Genomic DNA, 16,076 nt, shown 5'->3' with positions numbered 1-16,076 from the left:
GGCTTTTGTCGCTCTAAGTTGCAAACGAAAATCACAAATCGCAACCTGATTAAATACATCTTAGCAACTTTCAATACCCACTTAAACGGTCAAACACGTCTCTATTAGCATACTGCAGCTAACAATCTCTTTGCCCTGTCAACATCTTCATTACACAAATTATTACTACGCTACGTTGTGCCTCCGACTCCGTACGGTTAACTGACTATGACGAATGGCGGTTTATTTGGCTTATAAAGCTTTAGTGAGTTTCATTTGTGAATTTGGCTATTGTTTCAGTTGCTTTCTATTCTTTTTACTAGTTTTGTGTTGCGATAGATTGTGATTTTAGATAGAAAGAAACAAAAATGTCATCTAATATTAATTTTATTGTTTGATTTGCACAAAATACTAAATTATGAATGTTTAGTTTAGTCTGAATGTTCTATTGTAACTAAACAAGTTCAAGGCAGTATGATACAGTGAGTAGTTGCCTACGTATTGTCCCACAGGAAGACTGCACTTTCACAAAACACAGTCCTTTATAGCAATTACGCGCGCAATTTGCGTAAGTGCATATATCACGGGGACGGAAAAATATGCGTTTTCCATTTGGTTTCGCATTAATATCGAGCGGTATCGTAAATATTTAATTTTGTTTTTTGAACATTAAATGCTACCGGTAAATTTCATCAAGTAAACTCTTCTACCTTGTCGCTACCTCGTTTTCCAGCCATTATGGAAATTCATTATCTGTAGACTCAATCTCCCAATTGATACTTTCGGGCATTTTGCAGAAACTCACTTAGAGTTCCGTTCCGATCGTGGTCACTACAGAATATGTAAACAGTCTCAAGGGAAGTAAAATACTTTAGGTTCAAAAATCTTGGATTCAATCAGACACATAGAAACCTAGGTACTTTGAGAGCCCTAGGTACCAATGTTATGTAATAAGTCGAAGTTGCAATAAAGATTATTTTATTTTTATTTTATCTATCCGCTATATTTTCAAAAGTATTGCATGAAATTTGACATGCCTGCACATAAATAATTGTTTTTAGTTTTGATAAAAAATATACGTATCTAAAGGGTAAACTTAATAATGACTGATGTAATTCAATTCTTACTGGAACTTGCATTTCGAAGTAATGAATACGAAAGCGACCGTGCGTACGGGTATTTTTCACAACGCCTAATAAAATTGGATTCAACTTGTACTTCATAAAAACGGCTCAAGAGAAAAAGTAATAGAGTGAAGGGTTAAATGATTCATGAAATTCAATCGTAGAACAGCAACACACACTAGGACATGTATCTCAAACCTAACCTGCATACGAAAGAGACCGCGCGTTCGGGCCTTTGTCATAGGACCCAATAAAGCTGGATTCAAACTATCCGCTATTTTATTGCCCGCGAGTGTAACCTCTAATCCTCACTCCGACACAGCCCGATAGTGAGGACTATCGTTAACAATGTCCGACAAGGGCCATAGATATATAAGTAAAAGTCTGATGTACCTCACCCACTTTTAGGATATTCTTCGCCTTTAAAAAAATTGCTTCCATCAAAATGATGATTGTGCCAGTGTAAAAACTTGTAGAGCATTATGACGTTGGTATGTAGTTGCGTTTAGTAAAGTGATAACTGGACTTTACAAATAGACATGATATGATGATAGATTGTCGGGTGTTGAACAATTAAATAATGGTTAAATGCGTTTCAAGACTAATTCTTCATTAACTGCACGCTTTCACTTTAGTTCACTGCATAATAAGTTATCAATATTACACCTAAATCAACATGAATGAGCAAAAAACAAAAAAAAATCTCAACATGACTTCGCCATTTTGAAGTTCAACCGGAAATCCTTTATGGATTTACGTATTACGAGAATGAATTTCAACATTTTTATCTATTTTCGAATAAAAACAATACCTACAAGTAAAATATTTTTTTTCAAGTCGGACGAAAATTGACAGGGCTCATAAAACAGTCCGAAGCCCCTTGTAATTGGTTTAAAAGTTTAAATTCGAAATATACTTAAAAACTGTTTAGTTAGTTTATTGGGCACGGATGATGACGATTCTGACGACATGAATGAGGATGCCAAAACTATAAAAAATAGAGGCTTCCCTTTATATTCTAAGTAATTTTCTTTTATAACACCTTTTTAGAAAGAGCTGTCTGCTTATACCTACTTATTTTAAGTTACAGACAACATCGCCCATTGCATTTCTACCCAGCAGTTACTAACTCAATGTGACCAGAACGCGTTTGCGTGGTCTACCCAGATTTGTCTGCGCGCCGACACGTATTTACGAGTGTGTCGGACGGAATGGGCAACGCTCGTGAGAACAGCCCAGCCTGATTTTCTCAAGACAACTGATTACTGTTTGTTTGCGAATGTTTGAGCAAACATTATGTCATGTAAGCGTAAGATGTTGTCTACACGCGGCTTGTTAAACTTTGACTCGGAGGTTGACGGGATGTTTTTGACGCGATTAATGATGTTACTTGCAATTATTGTATTCGGAGTGAAAATTTAGTTATAAATATTACCTTCACATACCCGTACTAATTGTTCTTTAGTTCGTATTCAATATCGAGCGTCATAATGGGTTTATAATGGAATGGAACGCGACTTTCTAAAAGGAGGATTTTTGGAAGTTGGCTAAAAATTAAACCTGCCTACGTCAACCAAACCATAAAAACGTCAAAATAATAAAACGGTCTTAGTCTAGGAGTGACCCTGCCTACAAAGCAGGAGGTACCGGGTTCGAATCCCAGTAAGAGCATTTATTTGTGTGTTTATCATGAATACCTATTTGTTGCTGAATTATAATGCATGTTATGTGTGTATCTACGTACTCATGTATTATATTTAAGTAGGTATGTTTGCTTAGTTTGGGTCCCCAAATATTTATCTAAAAAAATACAATTTAATCTAACGCAGCAGTGGCACAGAATAAATAATAGTACTAAGTACAGAAGACTCACTCTAACAAAACGCGTCTGTTACGATCAGCACAGATATGGCCGCTAGGTGCCGACAGCGCCACGCGCGGCTTATGGCTTTCCCCAAAATTGGGGCCGAACGGATGTAGGTACTTTTAGCTACCTGTAGCAAAGCGACGAAATCGCGGAGTGAGACACGCCTGGCAGTGGCGAGGAGTCCACTCGATTTACTATCACTGGCTTCCCTATAATCTTCAGAAAGTTGACTTTTGCTACGTAGGTATTAAGAAAAGCTCTAAGAAAAGTCAAACTAGCTCATGATTATTGTTACAATCACTGTAACAGTGTCTACCTACAGCTATTGACTGTTAAAAACATAAAGGGGCCCACTGATTACCAATCCGCCGGACGATTTCGGCCTGTAAGTTGTTCGGAGCTGTCAACTTATCGTCCGGCGGACTGTTAATCAGTCCCTTAAGCCTTTTTTGCCTTTGCCCTAGTCATATAAAAAGTGCCTAAGATTTGTCGCAGTAGACTTGAACCCTTTTTTACCACGGCACTTATTAGACCTACCGGTGGTTTATGGTTCCGTGGCCGCGCGCTCTCCCATGACGTTTGGGCGGGTATAATAAGACTATGAAGTCGTTACGACCGACAAGCTTATTTGTACTTTTGGTAACTAAAAGCTGTAGTTTTGTTTTCAATTACGAAACAACTTGACTATGGTAATGACATGCTACTGGAATGGGTGTTGTTTATTTGAAACATTAGATTTCAACACAAGCTTGACGAACTACAGCGCGAGGTCGCTACAAAAAACAAACGATTTTAAGAGGAAAGCTGATGACCGTTTCTCAATACAAATATAACAATAAATAAATCGAAAAAGTCAAACGAAGGAGCATAGCTATAGGAAGTTGATATACTTAATATATGTACACTATAAATTGTGTAAAAATATTTTCCATAAAGCCAGTATCCAGAGAAGAAAATGCAGACTACGTTTGTATGGAGAAGCGCTTGTCCACTATCCTCTTAGGTGTAATTACTACCCTGCGAGCTGCACTACTGAGTTACATACCTATAGGTAATTATTTTTGTATTTATATATTTTTACTTACACGAATACCTACACATCATAAACGTGTATGAAGCTGAAATATGTGGTCGCACTTTCATGTTAAATTTACGGGATATACTTATAGTAAAGTACGGCAGCAATTTGTGGCGACCGCGAGTTGCCTTATAAGTACCATCTAGAAGTTGAAGTGATATGTGTTATCCAATATTCAATTACTGTCACGGTGGAAGTGACTCAAAATTTTACCTTGTATCTTAGATTTGGCGCAGCACACCACACCTCCCTGGAAAAAAAAACAATAGGTTTGTGCACTAGCAAGTACTCGTCTAAGTACCTTTTACGTTTGACGGTGATTTCCGTAACGTAAACAAGACAAGATAATACGCTTGCGTCTACAAGTGTCATTCACCATTAGAGTGGAGTCGCGTATCCATCGCGTACAGGTAAGGTACTGTACTCGCATCCGTCACGGGTCGCGTGCCTCGCCGTAAGTAGCTCGTCGACGTTTCTCCATTCATACTGTTTCCATTGACCCCTGATATAATAGAACAGTGTATTTAATACAGCCCTTGTATTAAGTGAACATTTTTGTGAAGTGAAGACTAATGAACGAATGGCGTGTTTACCTGTAAAAGAATGGGTAAGGTGAAAATTAGATAATTTTGCTTATGGTTTTTTTATCTAGACTACAACCTCCTCGAAATATGTACCTCTTTAGTTGCTGCAGCTGCAACTATCATCTGCAAAGATGCTGTGGTCAATGATGATAATTATTTTTATTATAAATATAAATTGCATCATAAGCTTACCCCTTTTGAAGTGTGGTGGCGTTGAATGCCAGCATAATTGCTTGGACACGTTACGAATGGAATTAATTCATAAATATGTGTACGTGAGCTGCTAAATTGCATGGAGACATTATGAATGAATTCATCGATTAAGTCGCCATGCACTTTTGCGGCTGAAGGTACATTAGGTTGATATGCTTGCACAGTATACGTGATTACCGTAGGACAGTGGACACGCGATATAAGTGACAGTTAAGTCGCCGTGCAGTGTAAACGGCGGAAGCGTGGGACGTAGGCGTGGACAGCCCTCCGTCATTTGCGCGCCTCGCGGACGCATGTCAATGGTGAACAGAACTGTAAGGGCTGGTAATTTTCCTGGACATTTTCCGGAAGTCGTCGTTCATTTTGCGTAAACATGGCTTGTGCTACTCTAGTCCCAGCGTCTCCACAAAGCTTCTTTCTCTTCTTTGTCGGTCCCTCATTAGTAAGGATCATGGACACTTGGTTTTGCAGTTCCTATGATTTGTCTCCATGGGTCTCGATCTCTCGTAGTCCTCATCTTCGATGAAGTTTGCCTGAGGTGGCCTCAGGCCATCAGTTAGACCATCTAGTCGCCATCCAATTTTCCGAGCTCGATCAGTTTTTCTAAGCTTCCACAAAACTTAGCAACGCGTTAAAGTTTGTTTACCGGTGCGTCAAGTACTGTCCTATTAAATGATGGGACCAGCTTTTTTACGTATGTACTTTAATTCACGTTATTTTAAATATATTTCGGGTTCAGAAACAATGCCGCCTACATCATTCACAATAATTGAGTTATTCCGACCCCTCTCACTTCCTGTTTGACCTTTCCCTTTTGCTATTAGGTCCGTGAATTTCTAGATTTTAATTAACCTTCTCTTCACCTGTCCATATCATCTCAGCCTGCTTTTACTCCTCTCCTACACAAAATGTTCCGCGAACGTATGTTATGACATCTGGCCACTCAGCACCCTAACTCTACCCTACCCTAAAAACTAATAAACTTCCATAAAAACTCAATAGCCAATAAGTTTCCGTTGGAGTGTGAAAAATGTGCGTACGCAGCTTGCAGTTCTAATTTCAAATTCAAATCAGCGAACCACCGCGGAGTGTTATCTGGCCATATATTCTCATAAGCAGCACGAGCGTCAGAGAATCTAGTTCACTTGCCAGCCGGTGTAATGTGACCCCAAGACATGTAACAAATAACCTGTAACAAATACTGGTTTACCCAAGGCTTTTGACTAACCCGTGTACGGTAAGCGATGCGAATTCCGACCTTTCTTACCCCCGATATTTTAAATGACCTATGTATATCTAAACTCAAGTGTACATACTGCCTTTTTAAACCAACTGCACTTCTCCGTAAATAGATGGATACGTTATGCGTTTAGTAGCGTGCCGTCTTGTACACACATTGTAGATAACCGTATTTTATCATTTACATAATTAACTCTCATCTTAATCTTATGGAGTTATGATTTTTGCGGAAGCTTGCTGTTTTCTTGTTTACGAAGAAGGTTTTATGCTTATAAAAACATAATCCTAAGTCGGTTTGTAAGTATCTATGTTCTAAGTTTATTTCTTTGGTATGCCAAGTAATTGGATCTTACACAGATTGACCTACCGTGGACCTACCCGAAACTGAGCAAACTATACGGCCGGCCGGCGCGGCGGCCTGATTCTAATTTGAATAAACGTCAAAAATTAGATCTCGTTACGATATGGATCGGATCTGTCAGTGTCAAAAGTGACGTCTTTGTTTGAAGAAACGTCACTTAGAACCAGGCTGCTAAGCGACGATATACATACTTATACAGAAATAAATATACATAACTCAGTAATAAATATTCGTGATAAACTTACAAATAAAATAATATGCCCTTACCGGGATTCGAACCTGAACCTTTTTCGTAGGAGGGGTCACTGCCGGCCGTTACAAATGTTAAAATCGAAGATATTTTACGAGTAAACATTGTAAGAGTTTCACTGGTTTGGTACACTAAAATCTATTTTTTTATTCGGTAGACTGAAATGACAGTTCATAGTATGAACATAAAATGTCATTTCATACTAAGAAATGTCATTTTAGTCTACCGAATTAAAAAATAGACTTTAGACAACAGTTTGCATACCTTACGGTTTTTTATAACAACATTTCAATACTTTTGCAATTCCAGCAAGCTTGGCAACTATTAGAATTGCAAACATCCCTTCCTTATATGGATAAAACGAGACGGTAGCAAAGTACCAATTTGGCTTGTTTAAAATATTCTGGTTAGTTACATTGCTCCTGACTAATTGCTTTGTAATTTATACAATTGCTTAAGTTGATTTTGGACGGCAAAATTTGTAGGATTAAGGCAAGGGCATGCAATAAATCATTTATACATTCATTCATAAATTGAACTAGGAAAGTACAATTGTCAATTGTAGGGTCATATACCTGTTATACGTTCTAACAAGTATGTAAGTGCGAAAATGACGCATGACATGACAAGTGATAAAAATCCGACCATGATACCGCCTGGGTGTGAGGCATAACAATTACAAAACTTTACACTGCTTCCGTGGTTGCTGAAATAGCAGTTACGTACAGTCAGCATCAGCATCAATTAGCGTATAAATCAACGCAAGAATTTTCACAATAAGTATATGTGTATTAGAATGCTAAAAACGAGCTATGGCTTCAGGGCGTGTATACAAGTAGTATTAGCTTAGAAAACAAGATATCTAGTATCTAGTCCAGTTTGCGAGGCGGAGCGGCCGCGGTCAGCGCGCGCGTGTCGGGCAGCTCCAGTCGTAAGTTTTTCCAGCGCGACCCGAGGCGCGGAGCGTTCCGCGAGCTACCTCGGACGCACGGAGCTACGAAGATGATCATGAGATGAGCAGAGCGCCTACCGCGAACCACGTTCGACGTGTTGCCTCTCTGTCGCACTTGTAAATTCGTACGTAAGTGTGACAGGGAGGTAACACGTCGAACGTGGTTCGCGGTAGGCCCTCTGTTTCCTAACTATATCTTGGTCCAATGTGCATTGCAACTCACTCTCTTATTAAGCAAAATGTGTGACGCAAATACACATTGGACTAAGATAGTGGACAGGTGGAATACCCCTAATAAATACCAGAGGTAGTTTATGAGACAGTGATTGTGTGTTGGCGTAGCGGCGCGGCGGCTAACTGAGGGTCTACCGCGAACCACTAGGACTTGTTGATGTTGCCTTCCAGTCACACTTACGTACGAATATACAAGTGCGGCAGAAAGGAAACACGTCGAACGTGGTACGCGGTAGGCCCTCTGCTTCGACTAAGTTTTATCCAGTGCTACTGTGCTATGTGCTATGTGGACGATCTTTCAGCATGCTACCTTCAGCAGACCTTCAGCGAGACACACTGACGACAGTAAGATAAAAAAGCGGCCAAGTGCGAGTCGGACTCGCCCATGAAGGGTTCCGTATTTAGGCGATTTATGACGTATTAAAAAAAACTACTTGCTAGATCTCGTTCAAACCAATTTTCGGTGGAAGTTTACATGGTAATGTACATCATATATTTTTTTTAGTTTTATCATTCTCTTATTTTAGAAGTTAGGGGGGGGACACACATTTTACCACTTTGGAAGTGTCTCTCGCGCAAACTATTCAGTTTAGAAAAAAATGATATTAGAAACCTCAATATCATTTTTGAAGACCTATCCATAGATACCCCACACGTATGGGTTTGATGAAAAAAAAATTTTTGAGTTTCAGTTCGAAGTATAGGGAACCCCAAAAATTTATTGTTTTTTTTTCTATTTTTGTGTGAAATTCTTAATGCGGTTCACAGAATACATCTACTTACCAAGTTTCAACAGTATAGTTCTTATAGTTTCGGAGAAAAGTGGCTGTGACATACGGACGGACAGACAGACGGACAGACGGACAGACAGACAGACATGACGAATCTATAAGGGTTCCGTTTTTTGCCATTTGGCTACGGAACCCTAAAAATCAGTATCAAATGATAAGATTTTACAAATCGAATGTTATTCGTATTTTTAGCGAGTAGGCAATACAGCCAGCCTATTATGGATAGCTTTATCCATCTTTATCCACGTGATAAAATAACTGTCACTGTTTAACACCGTGGGAAAGAAAGTGACGGACACCGTTTTATCACGCTGTCACGTAGACAAGAACGACCATCATATCCGTACAGGTAGGTACTTAGTTTAGGTTAGAGCACAGATAAAAGTTCAGTTCAGGTTGGTTCAGGGTATCAGTTTGCGCGGTAAACAGATAATCGTAGGTTGGTCGGATCATTTTTATAGGCTGCGTTTGTCCTATAGCTGAGACAAATGTAACGACAATCATCTAAAATTATGATTAATACAAAGAGATTTAAATATAGACATAATATACCTACACAAGTACACAAAAAGCGGCCAAGTGCGAGTCGGACTCGCCCATGAAGGGTTCCGTATTTAGGCGATTTATGACGTATAAAAAAAAAACTACTTACTAGATCTCGTTCAAACCAATTTTCGGTGGAAGTTTACATGGTAATGTACATCATATATTTTTTTTAGTTTTATCATTCTCTTATTTTAGAAGTTACAGGGGGGGGGGGGGGGGGGACACACATTTTACCACTTTGGAAGTGTCTCTCGCGCAAACTATTCAGTTTAGAAAAAAATTATATTAGAAACCTCAATATCATTTTTGAAGACCTATCCATAGATACCCCACACGTATGGGTTTGATGAAAAAAAAATTTTGAGTTTCAGTTCGAAGTATGGGGAACCCCAAAAATTTATTGTTTTTTTTTCTATTTTTGTGTGAAAATCTTAATGCGGTTCACAGAATACATCTACTTACCAAGTTTCAACAGTATAGTTCTTATAGTTTCGGAGAAAAGTGGCTGTGACATACAGACGGACAGACAGACAGACAGACATGACGAATCTATAAGGGTTCCGTTTTTTGCCATTTGGCTACGGAACCCTAAAAAACGCTTATTCGTCGTCAGTCAGTCCGTCAGTCGTCGGGTGAAATAAAAAATACGTTAATTAACAACTTGCGTGCGTGACACGAAATTAGCTAATCAGATTATGACCTTGACTTTTAAAATAAAAGGTTCAATTGCTTGGCACGACTCTTTGTCGACCATTTAATATATCCTACTTGTTCTTTAAATGCTTGCTTGAGCATTCTATCTTGCGCTCCTGGTGAATAGAAACGTTACTAAGATTACTACGTCGCAGGGTCTATGAAATCAGCAGTATCCTGAGAGGCTACCGCGAAAACCGAATTTCGCAAATTGCGGGGATCTTTCTCTTTTACTCCCCAATGAAGGCGTAATTAGAGTGACAGAGAAAAATGCCCGCATGTTGCGAACTTCGATTTTCGCGGTAGCCCCTCTGTCTTCAGACCACGTTTAACTTTGCACCGACTTCAATAGAACAAAGTCATTATAAACGTCATATTTTCATAGAAATTTGACATTGACCACACTTTGTCATTGAAAATGCCATGCACAGTTAGCTTATTCCCTTTTAGTCAATACACTTTATAAAACAAAGTCCCCCGCCGCGTCTGACTGTCTGTGTGTATATATGTTCGCGATAAACTCAAAAACTACTGAACGGATTTTCATGCGGTTTTCACCTGTCAATAGAGTGATTATCGAGGAAGGTTTAGGTATATAATTTGTTAAAGTTTTTTGTAACCCGGGGCGGGTCGCTAGTAAAAAATATGTTACCAGCTCCACGGCTAGAGCTAGATCGTAGCTCGCCGAGAAGAAAGCGCAGCGCTGGGCGTCGGCGCGTGCGCGTGTTTTTGCGCCGATGAATATTTATCGGCCGCCATTAGCGGCGTCTGGATTGATGCCCGCGCTCATGGCAAAAACAATGCTACCGTACACACCACATACTTTGTACGGGATCATTTCATTTGCATTAGTATACTTAAGTAGGTAAAAAACTTATGAGGTGCCCCTCTAGCGGCTGTACGTACGAGGTTCTAATCTTTGATGAAATGATGAGTTTACGTCGAAATTTAAATGTATAAATTAAATTGCGTTGCGTAATACACACATACGGTACGTTACTTAAGTATATAGGTATAGATACCATTGGGCAGTTCTTGAAGGCGTTGGGATTGATACCGTGTTTCTGTTTATGGCAAAAATAATGCTATCGTACGTCTACCTACTTTGTACCGGGATAATTTCACTTTTATTCGTAGGTATATATACAAGTGAAATGATCCCGAGAGGTGTATAACTAAATTTGTATAAATAATAAAATGCTTTATACGGGGTGCTTCCTGTAACAGGAGCAATAAATTAAACTAAAGGCTGTACCTACTCCCGTAACTGACCAACATTATAATATATAACAGACTACTATACTATACTATACTACTATACTATACTATATTATAATATATAGGAAACTAAACCCTGGTTCTCTGGTTTTATCTATGTTCACCATAGAGTAGACTGATAGGTAAACTTGAAAAGATTATAAAGTTCAAGGTCTGAATTCGAACCATCTATCTCCGGTTTGAAAGTCTCACACATGAACCATTCGGCTCAGCTAAAGTGTGCAGTTGCATATTGTTAATCGAGCTCAAATAGATTCTATGAAAATATAACCTACAAATGTACGAGTATAACAGAATTGCCAATTTGTCGGCATTCTTACTAATTTTATCCCATCACTCGAGTTAGGAGACTATAAAACCTTCTATAGTTTTTCCTAGCTAGTATTTTATTATACCTTCACATGCCCGAAGCATATTCAATGCTAAATGAAACAATTGTTCCAACCGTGCACATAAAACGACTATCAATGAATATTGAACCCGCGCTCATACGAAAACACCTAATCTATTCAAGTGGCTAGTTGTAGGGGTCGCGACACGAGCGACAAGGACAAACGCTATTAAAAACCTGCGATAAAAAAGGACAGAGCGCGCGAGGTTATAAGTCGAGCGATATGTCATAACCTGTTCGAATGAAACAACAATAGGCTGGAAGACACGGGACCGAAAGGGAGGGAGTTGATAATGACGTGAGGGGTTAAAAGTCAAGCAAAGTGTCGTGGCCTGTGCAAGCAGGATAGGTGGAGTAATATGTTGCGTGTCGGTAAAGGACGAACGCATGGGGGTCAAAAGACGAGCGGCGGCAACCCTGACCTCAAGACCGTGGGCCGTACTTGGGGTTTTAAATGTAAATTAAAATATTTAAAATGGACGCGTGTAATATAGAGAGGATTGTTCGTGGTTTTCAATGGGATAGCTCTGTCGAAGCGTTAGTTCCTGCGCTGTTAAATACATGGTGTATTGTTTCATTTCTTATGGCCCTGAGTTATTCTAGCGTCAGGCCGCGAGTCTGGAATGGACATTGACTTTATTATTCTATCCATATTAAATCTATACGGAAATATCTTTGTCTTCAAATATGCTTGGTAGAGTTGTCTTAAAACTGACGGTTTACCTACGGGGTGTAGTAATAAATAGGAGGATGACCCGATATTTTTCTGTGACTTACTTAAATTTACAAAAAGTTGATGGTGTTTTTGAGCAATACCAGTAGGTACAAGCCTAGGTAACAAATACTTATCGTCTTTGAAAGGGACGTGAAGGGCGTGACGTGCGTGGGTGTGAAAAACATAACTTAGAATAGTCCTAAAAATGCGACATGATTGATTGGCTTGTCAAACTGTATAAGGAATATTATATTTTTAATTTTACAAAAATACAATGCCAGTCTCAAAATTTCTTCTGAAATTAAGTCAGCCATTTGTATTTTTGCCTTGGTAAGTGCAATAAAGTTTAAATAAAAATAAAGGTACCTAAAAGGCTGAGGCTAAGGCTAAGGGCCTAAATAAATATATAAAATTGAACCAATATTTTTTTCCTACAAAAAATAAAATAAGTAGGTACCGAAAAAATATCAACGTTGACGCCGTCCCTGATCCCGCTGCACTAATGAATCGGGACAAGCGACACAATTAAATAGTTCGCGACAAATGCTCGCCCCATGTTTCCGAACGGCCATAGCGCTATGAAAACGCGCCACACGCTCCTCTATGAACAATTAAAAAGTTTCTTTTGAATTTCGAGCTACGCGGCCTCTGTATTCAATCCGAAAATTCAAAAAAATCGCGCGCGATTGTTTTTGGAAGCGACGTTTTAAATTTAATAGCGCGGGAAATTGTGCCAGTGCTTTTTTTATACGTTTTTGTGGTTTGAGTACTTTAGAAGGTTGATTTATATTACGAACGCGCGAGAGTTGTGCGAAAAGGGTTCTTCAAATTGACGTTTCAGTGGTGTTGCCAGGGTATTTAGTGATTTGATATTTATGTGTAGGAAAATGTTTAATGCAGAATATCATTTTTCTAGCAAGCTTCTGGATCTGTTGACTAAAGGTAAAAATATAATTATCTACACTTTAGGATGTTAAATATAACATTACAAAAGTAGTGGTACAAAACAGATACTTAGCTGCTTTTGTAAAACAACTGCTGCTTTTTGCCCGAATGTTCGAAATGGGTATAGGTATTTGTACCTATTTTTTGGGCGCGGGAAATTTAATGGTACGATACGATTAAAAAAAAACAGAAACTACACAAATTTACGAGTAGTACCTACTTATAGCGCAGGGGTCACCAAATGTCGGACCGCAATTTTTTTGCTTTTTTAATACACTCAAGTAGAAACGGACCGCCATGGTCATTGTATTTTAAGAACCGGACCCCTGAAGAAACTAATTGGTGACCCGTGTTATAGCGTATCTTTCTGTAGTTTAGTGTGTGTAATTTTTATTTAGTAGAGATTTTATTAACTTTAACGTATTCCGAAAAATGGTCGAAAAATTATTGCAATAGACAGAGATGCGTGGAAGAAAGTGAAGGAAATGGGATACTGTACTCGTAGGCTAACAAATAAATAAATACCTAATAAAGTAGGTGCACCAAACAAAGTGCAGCACACAATTTTTTTAAAGACCATTTTAATAAAACCTTTTTTTAATAGATCATTTTAAATTTTTGGTAATGTTATGTTGACTACCAAATATAAAGGACATACATCAGCTCAATTACAATCCGGTCAGTGAAGACCGCGTGCCGACCTTTAGCAAAGTTCACGACAGTTATTTCAGCGTTTTCAACGCGTTTAAAGATCTTCCCTGATAAGATAATAACACGATGACACATACGCATTTATCTTTGCGTCTTTGGCGTCTGTAGGCACCGAGATGCGTCAAAAGAGTAAATATGGACAAGTCGGCAGCCTTTTGTGTGTGCATAATACTTTATGATAATATTGTACATAAGTTCCGAAAAACTCATTGGTACGAGCCGGGGTTTGAACCCGTGACCTCCGGATTAAAAGTCCGAATTCGTCTAGCGGCAATAAAAATCTATAATAAAATGTATTTAATTGATCTGCTTGATGCTGATTTAGTAAAACTTAAAGGTACATGGGACTTATTATATTGTATTTGAGATTTCTCATTCAAAAAACGGCCATCATATTCAGATTAGTTAAAATCTTTTAGTTAAATCTATTTTCCCGGTTCCCGAGATACAGGCTGCGCCTAGTTTGGGCAGGCCTATGGAACTCTCCGCGCGAGCTCGGTTTTATACCTACGAATCCGTTCCCGTTCACGGTAGAAAAGCAAGCCAGTTGGTTGTCACGCGCACTCACGCACGCACGTCGCGTCGCCGCGCGCTCGAATATAAATACTAAAATGTGTGCAAAAGAAATAACACAACTTGTAGTGTGGATGAATGCAGAAACTACAAAACTAATAAAAAATACCGTTTTTGCTCTTCCGATAGATAGGAAAAGTAGGTAGACATTCTTAATACAAGTACTTATACCAATTGTTTTTATTTTTACGATAGCAAGCTACGTAGGTGGTATTGAATTATTGATTCATTACGCGGTTTATAAAACGGCGTAAACACTGAGTTTACTGCAGGGAGATATGACCTTTTAAAATGTCTCGCAGTCACTCGTCAGAATGAAACGCATAAACGGAATATTGTAATATTTTACTTATTGCAACTTATCTTGCTCATCTCATGGTTATTTTACGCTATGCTTTTATATGGCCAGTTCTAATGGTAGTTTGACAGTTAAAACTTATATTTGTACCTACCTAAGTAGGTAGGTATCTTCTATAGAATCTATAATTTAAGCGTCGCCAACCCTAGCGTTGCGTCGGTGTGCGCGGTGCGGGGAGCGGCGCGTTAAAGGTCATTCCATTGTATTTTAGTGTAGGTTTTAATACGGTAGGTATTTGCGCTTTCTTTGAGAGATAAGTATCTGTTCGTAAGAACTATTATATAATCTGTGGTTTGGGGCCGATGGATATTAGCTTAGTTTAGTTGTAAAATCTAATTTATGATAAGTTCAATCTGCTATGTCGATTTGTAAAAATGTTTGGTAAATTAACGATTTGTATTTGTATTTGTTGTATTACTTTGTTATCTTTGTATATGTAACATGTTCTATATTCCAAAGAGCCAGTGACAAAATAAAGTATAATATCGCACTATGTTATAATATATCTATTGTTTGTTGACAGGTAGCGGTCAGCGAGAACTCCCAGTCGCTCCCAGTAACGGTAAGTGACTTGACTGACCTTTGGTAAGCCTTACGTCGGTGCAATAGGGTTCAAAATGGTCAGTGACGTGATTCAACGATGGTACAGTCCACGTCAAATATATTTGCGTTACTGCCTTACGCCTGCGATGTAGGATATTATTGTGAATACTTGTACAGTTACATGCTGTATTGTTATTTATTTAAACGTAACTTATTGTAGGTATATAAATCGCTAGAAAAAAATTATTATTGGCTAATAGATCTTTCAGGCTAGCGTTTTTACAGCGCTCGTTTCAGTAAACACTATAACCCGAATAAATATATAATCATTTATTATTATAGCTTTATTTCTTCTAGTGAATTATTACCTACAAGAGCAAGATGGTTGACAACTGTCAAACGTTTGTCTACTCTATTTATAGAGAATTTTTCCTGAGTCTCAAGTAGGTACCTACTGAATATATGTATCCGCCTGTAAAGGGGCTCACACATTACCAGTTCGCTGGATGAGATCAGCCTGTCGTTAAACGCAATAGGTGACAGTTCCGAACAACTGACAGGCTGATATCGTGCGGCGAACTGGTAATCTGAGGGCCCCTTAAGGGTGCAGTTCAAAAATTTACAGGAAAGACGCAAACGAATTAATCATAC

General features: G+C 38.6%; 1 protein-coding gene across 1 annotated transcript in view; it reads left to right on the top strand.

Moving 5' to 3' along the window:
• The window catches only part of LOC134652749 (uncharacterized), a 44,762-nt gene extending 29,310 nt beyond the window's left edge, over window positions 1–15,452 (top strand). Inside the window, exon 3 of the mRNA XM_063507910.1 lies at window positions 15,406–15,452. Coding sequence (XP_063363980.1) covers window positions 15,406–15,452 — 47 coding nt within the window. The remainder of the gene's footprint in view (window positions 1–15,405) is intronic.
• The last annotated feature ends 624 nt before the right edge of the window (window positions 15,453–16,076 follow it).

This window comes from Cydia amplana, chromosome 12 (assembly GCF_948474715.1).
Source record: "Cydia amplana chromosome 12, ilCydAmpl1.1, whole genome shotgun sequence".
NCBI classification, from domain to species: Eukaryota; Metazoa; Arthropoda; class Insecta; order Lepidoptera; family Tortricidae; genus Cydia; species Cydia amplana.
This window is presented reverse-complemented; position numbering and strand designations above follow the sequence as displayed.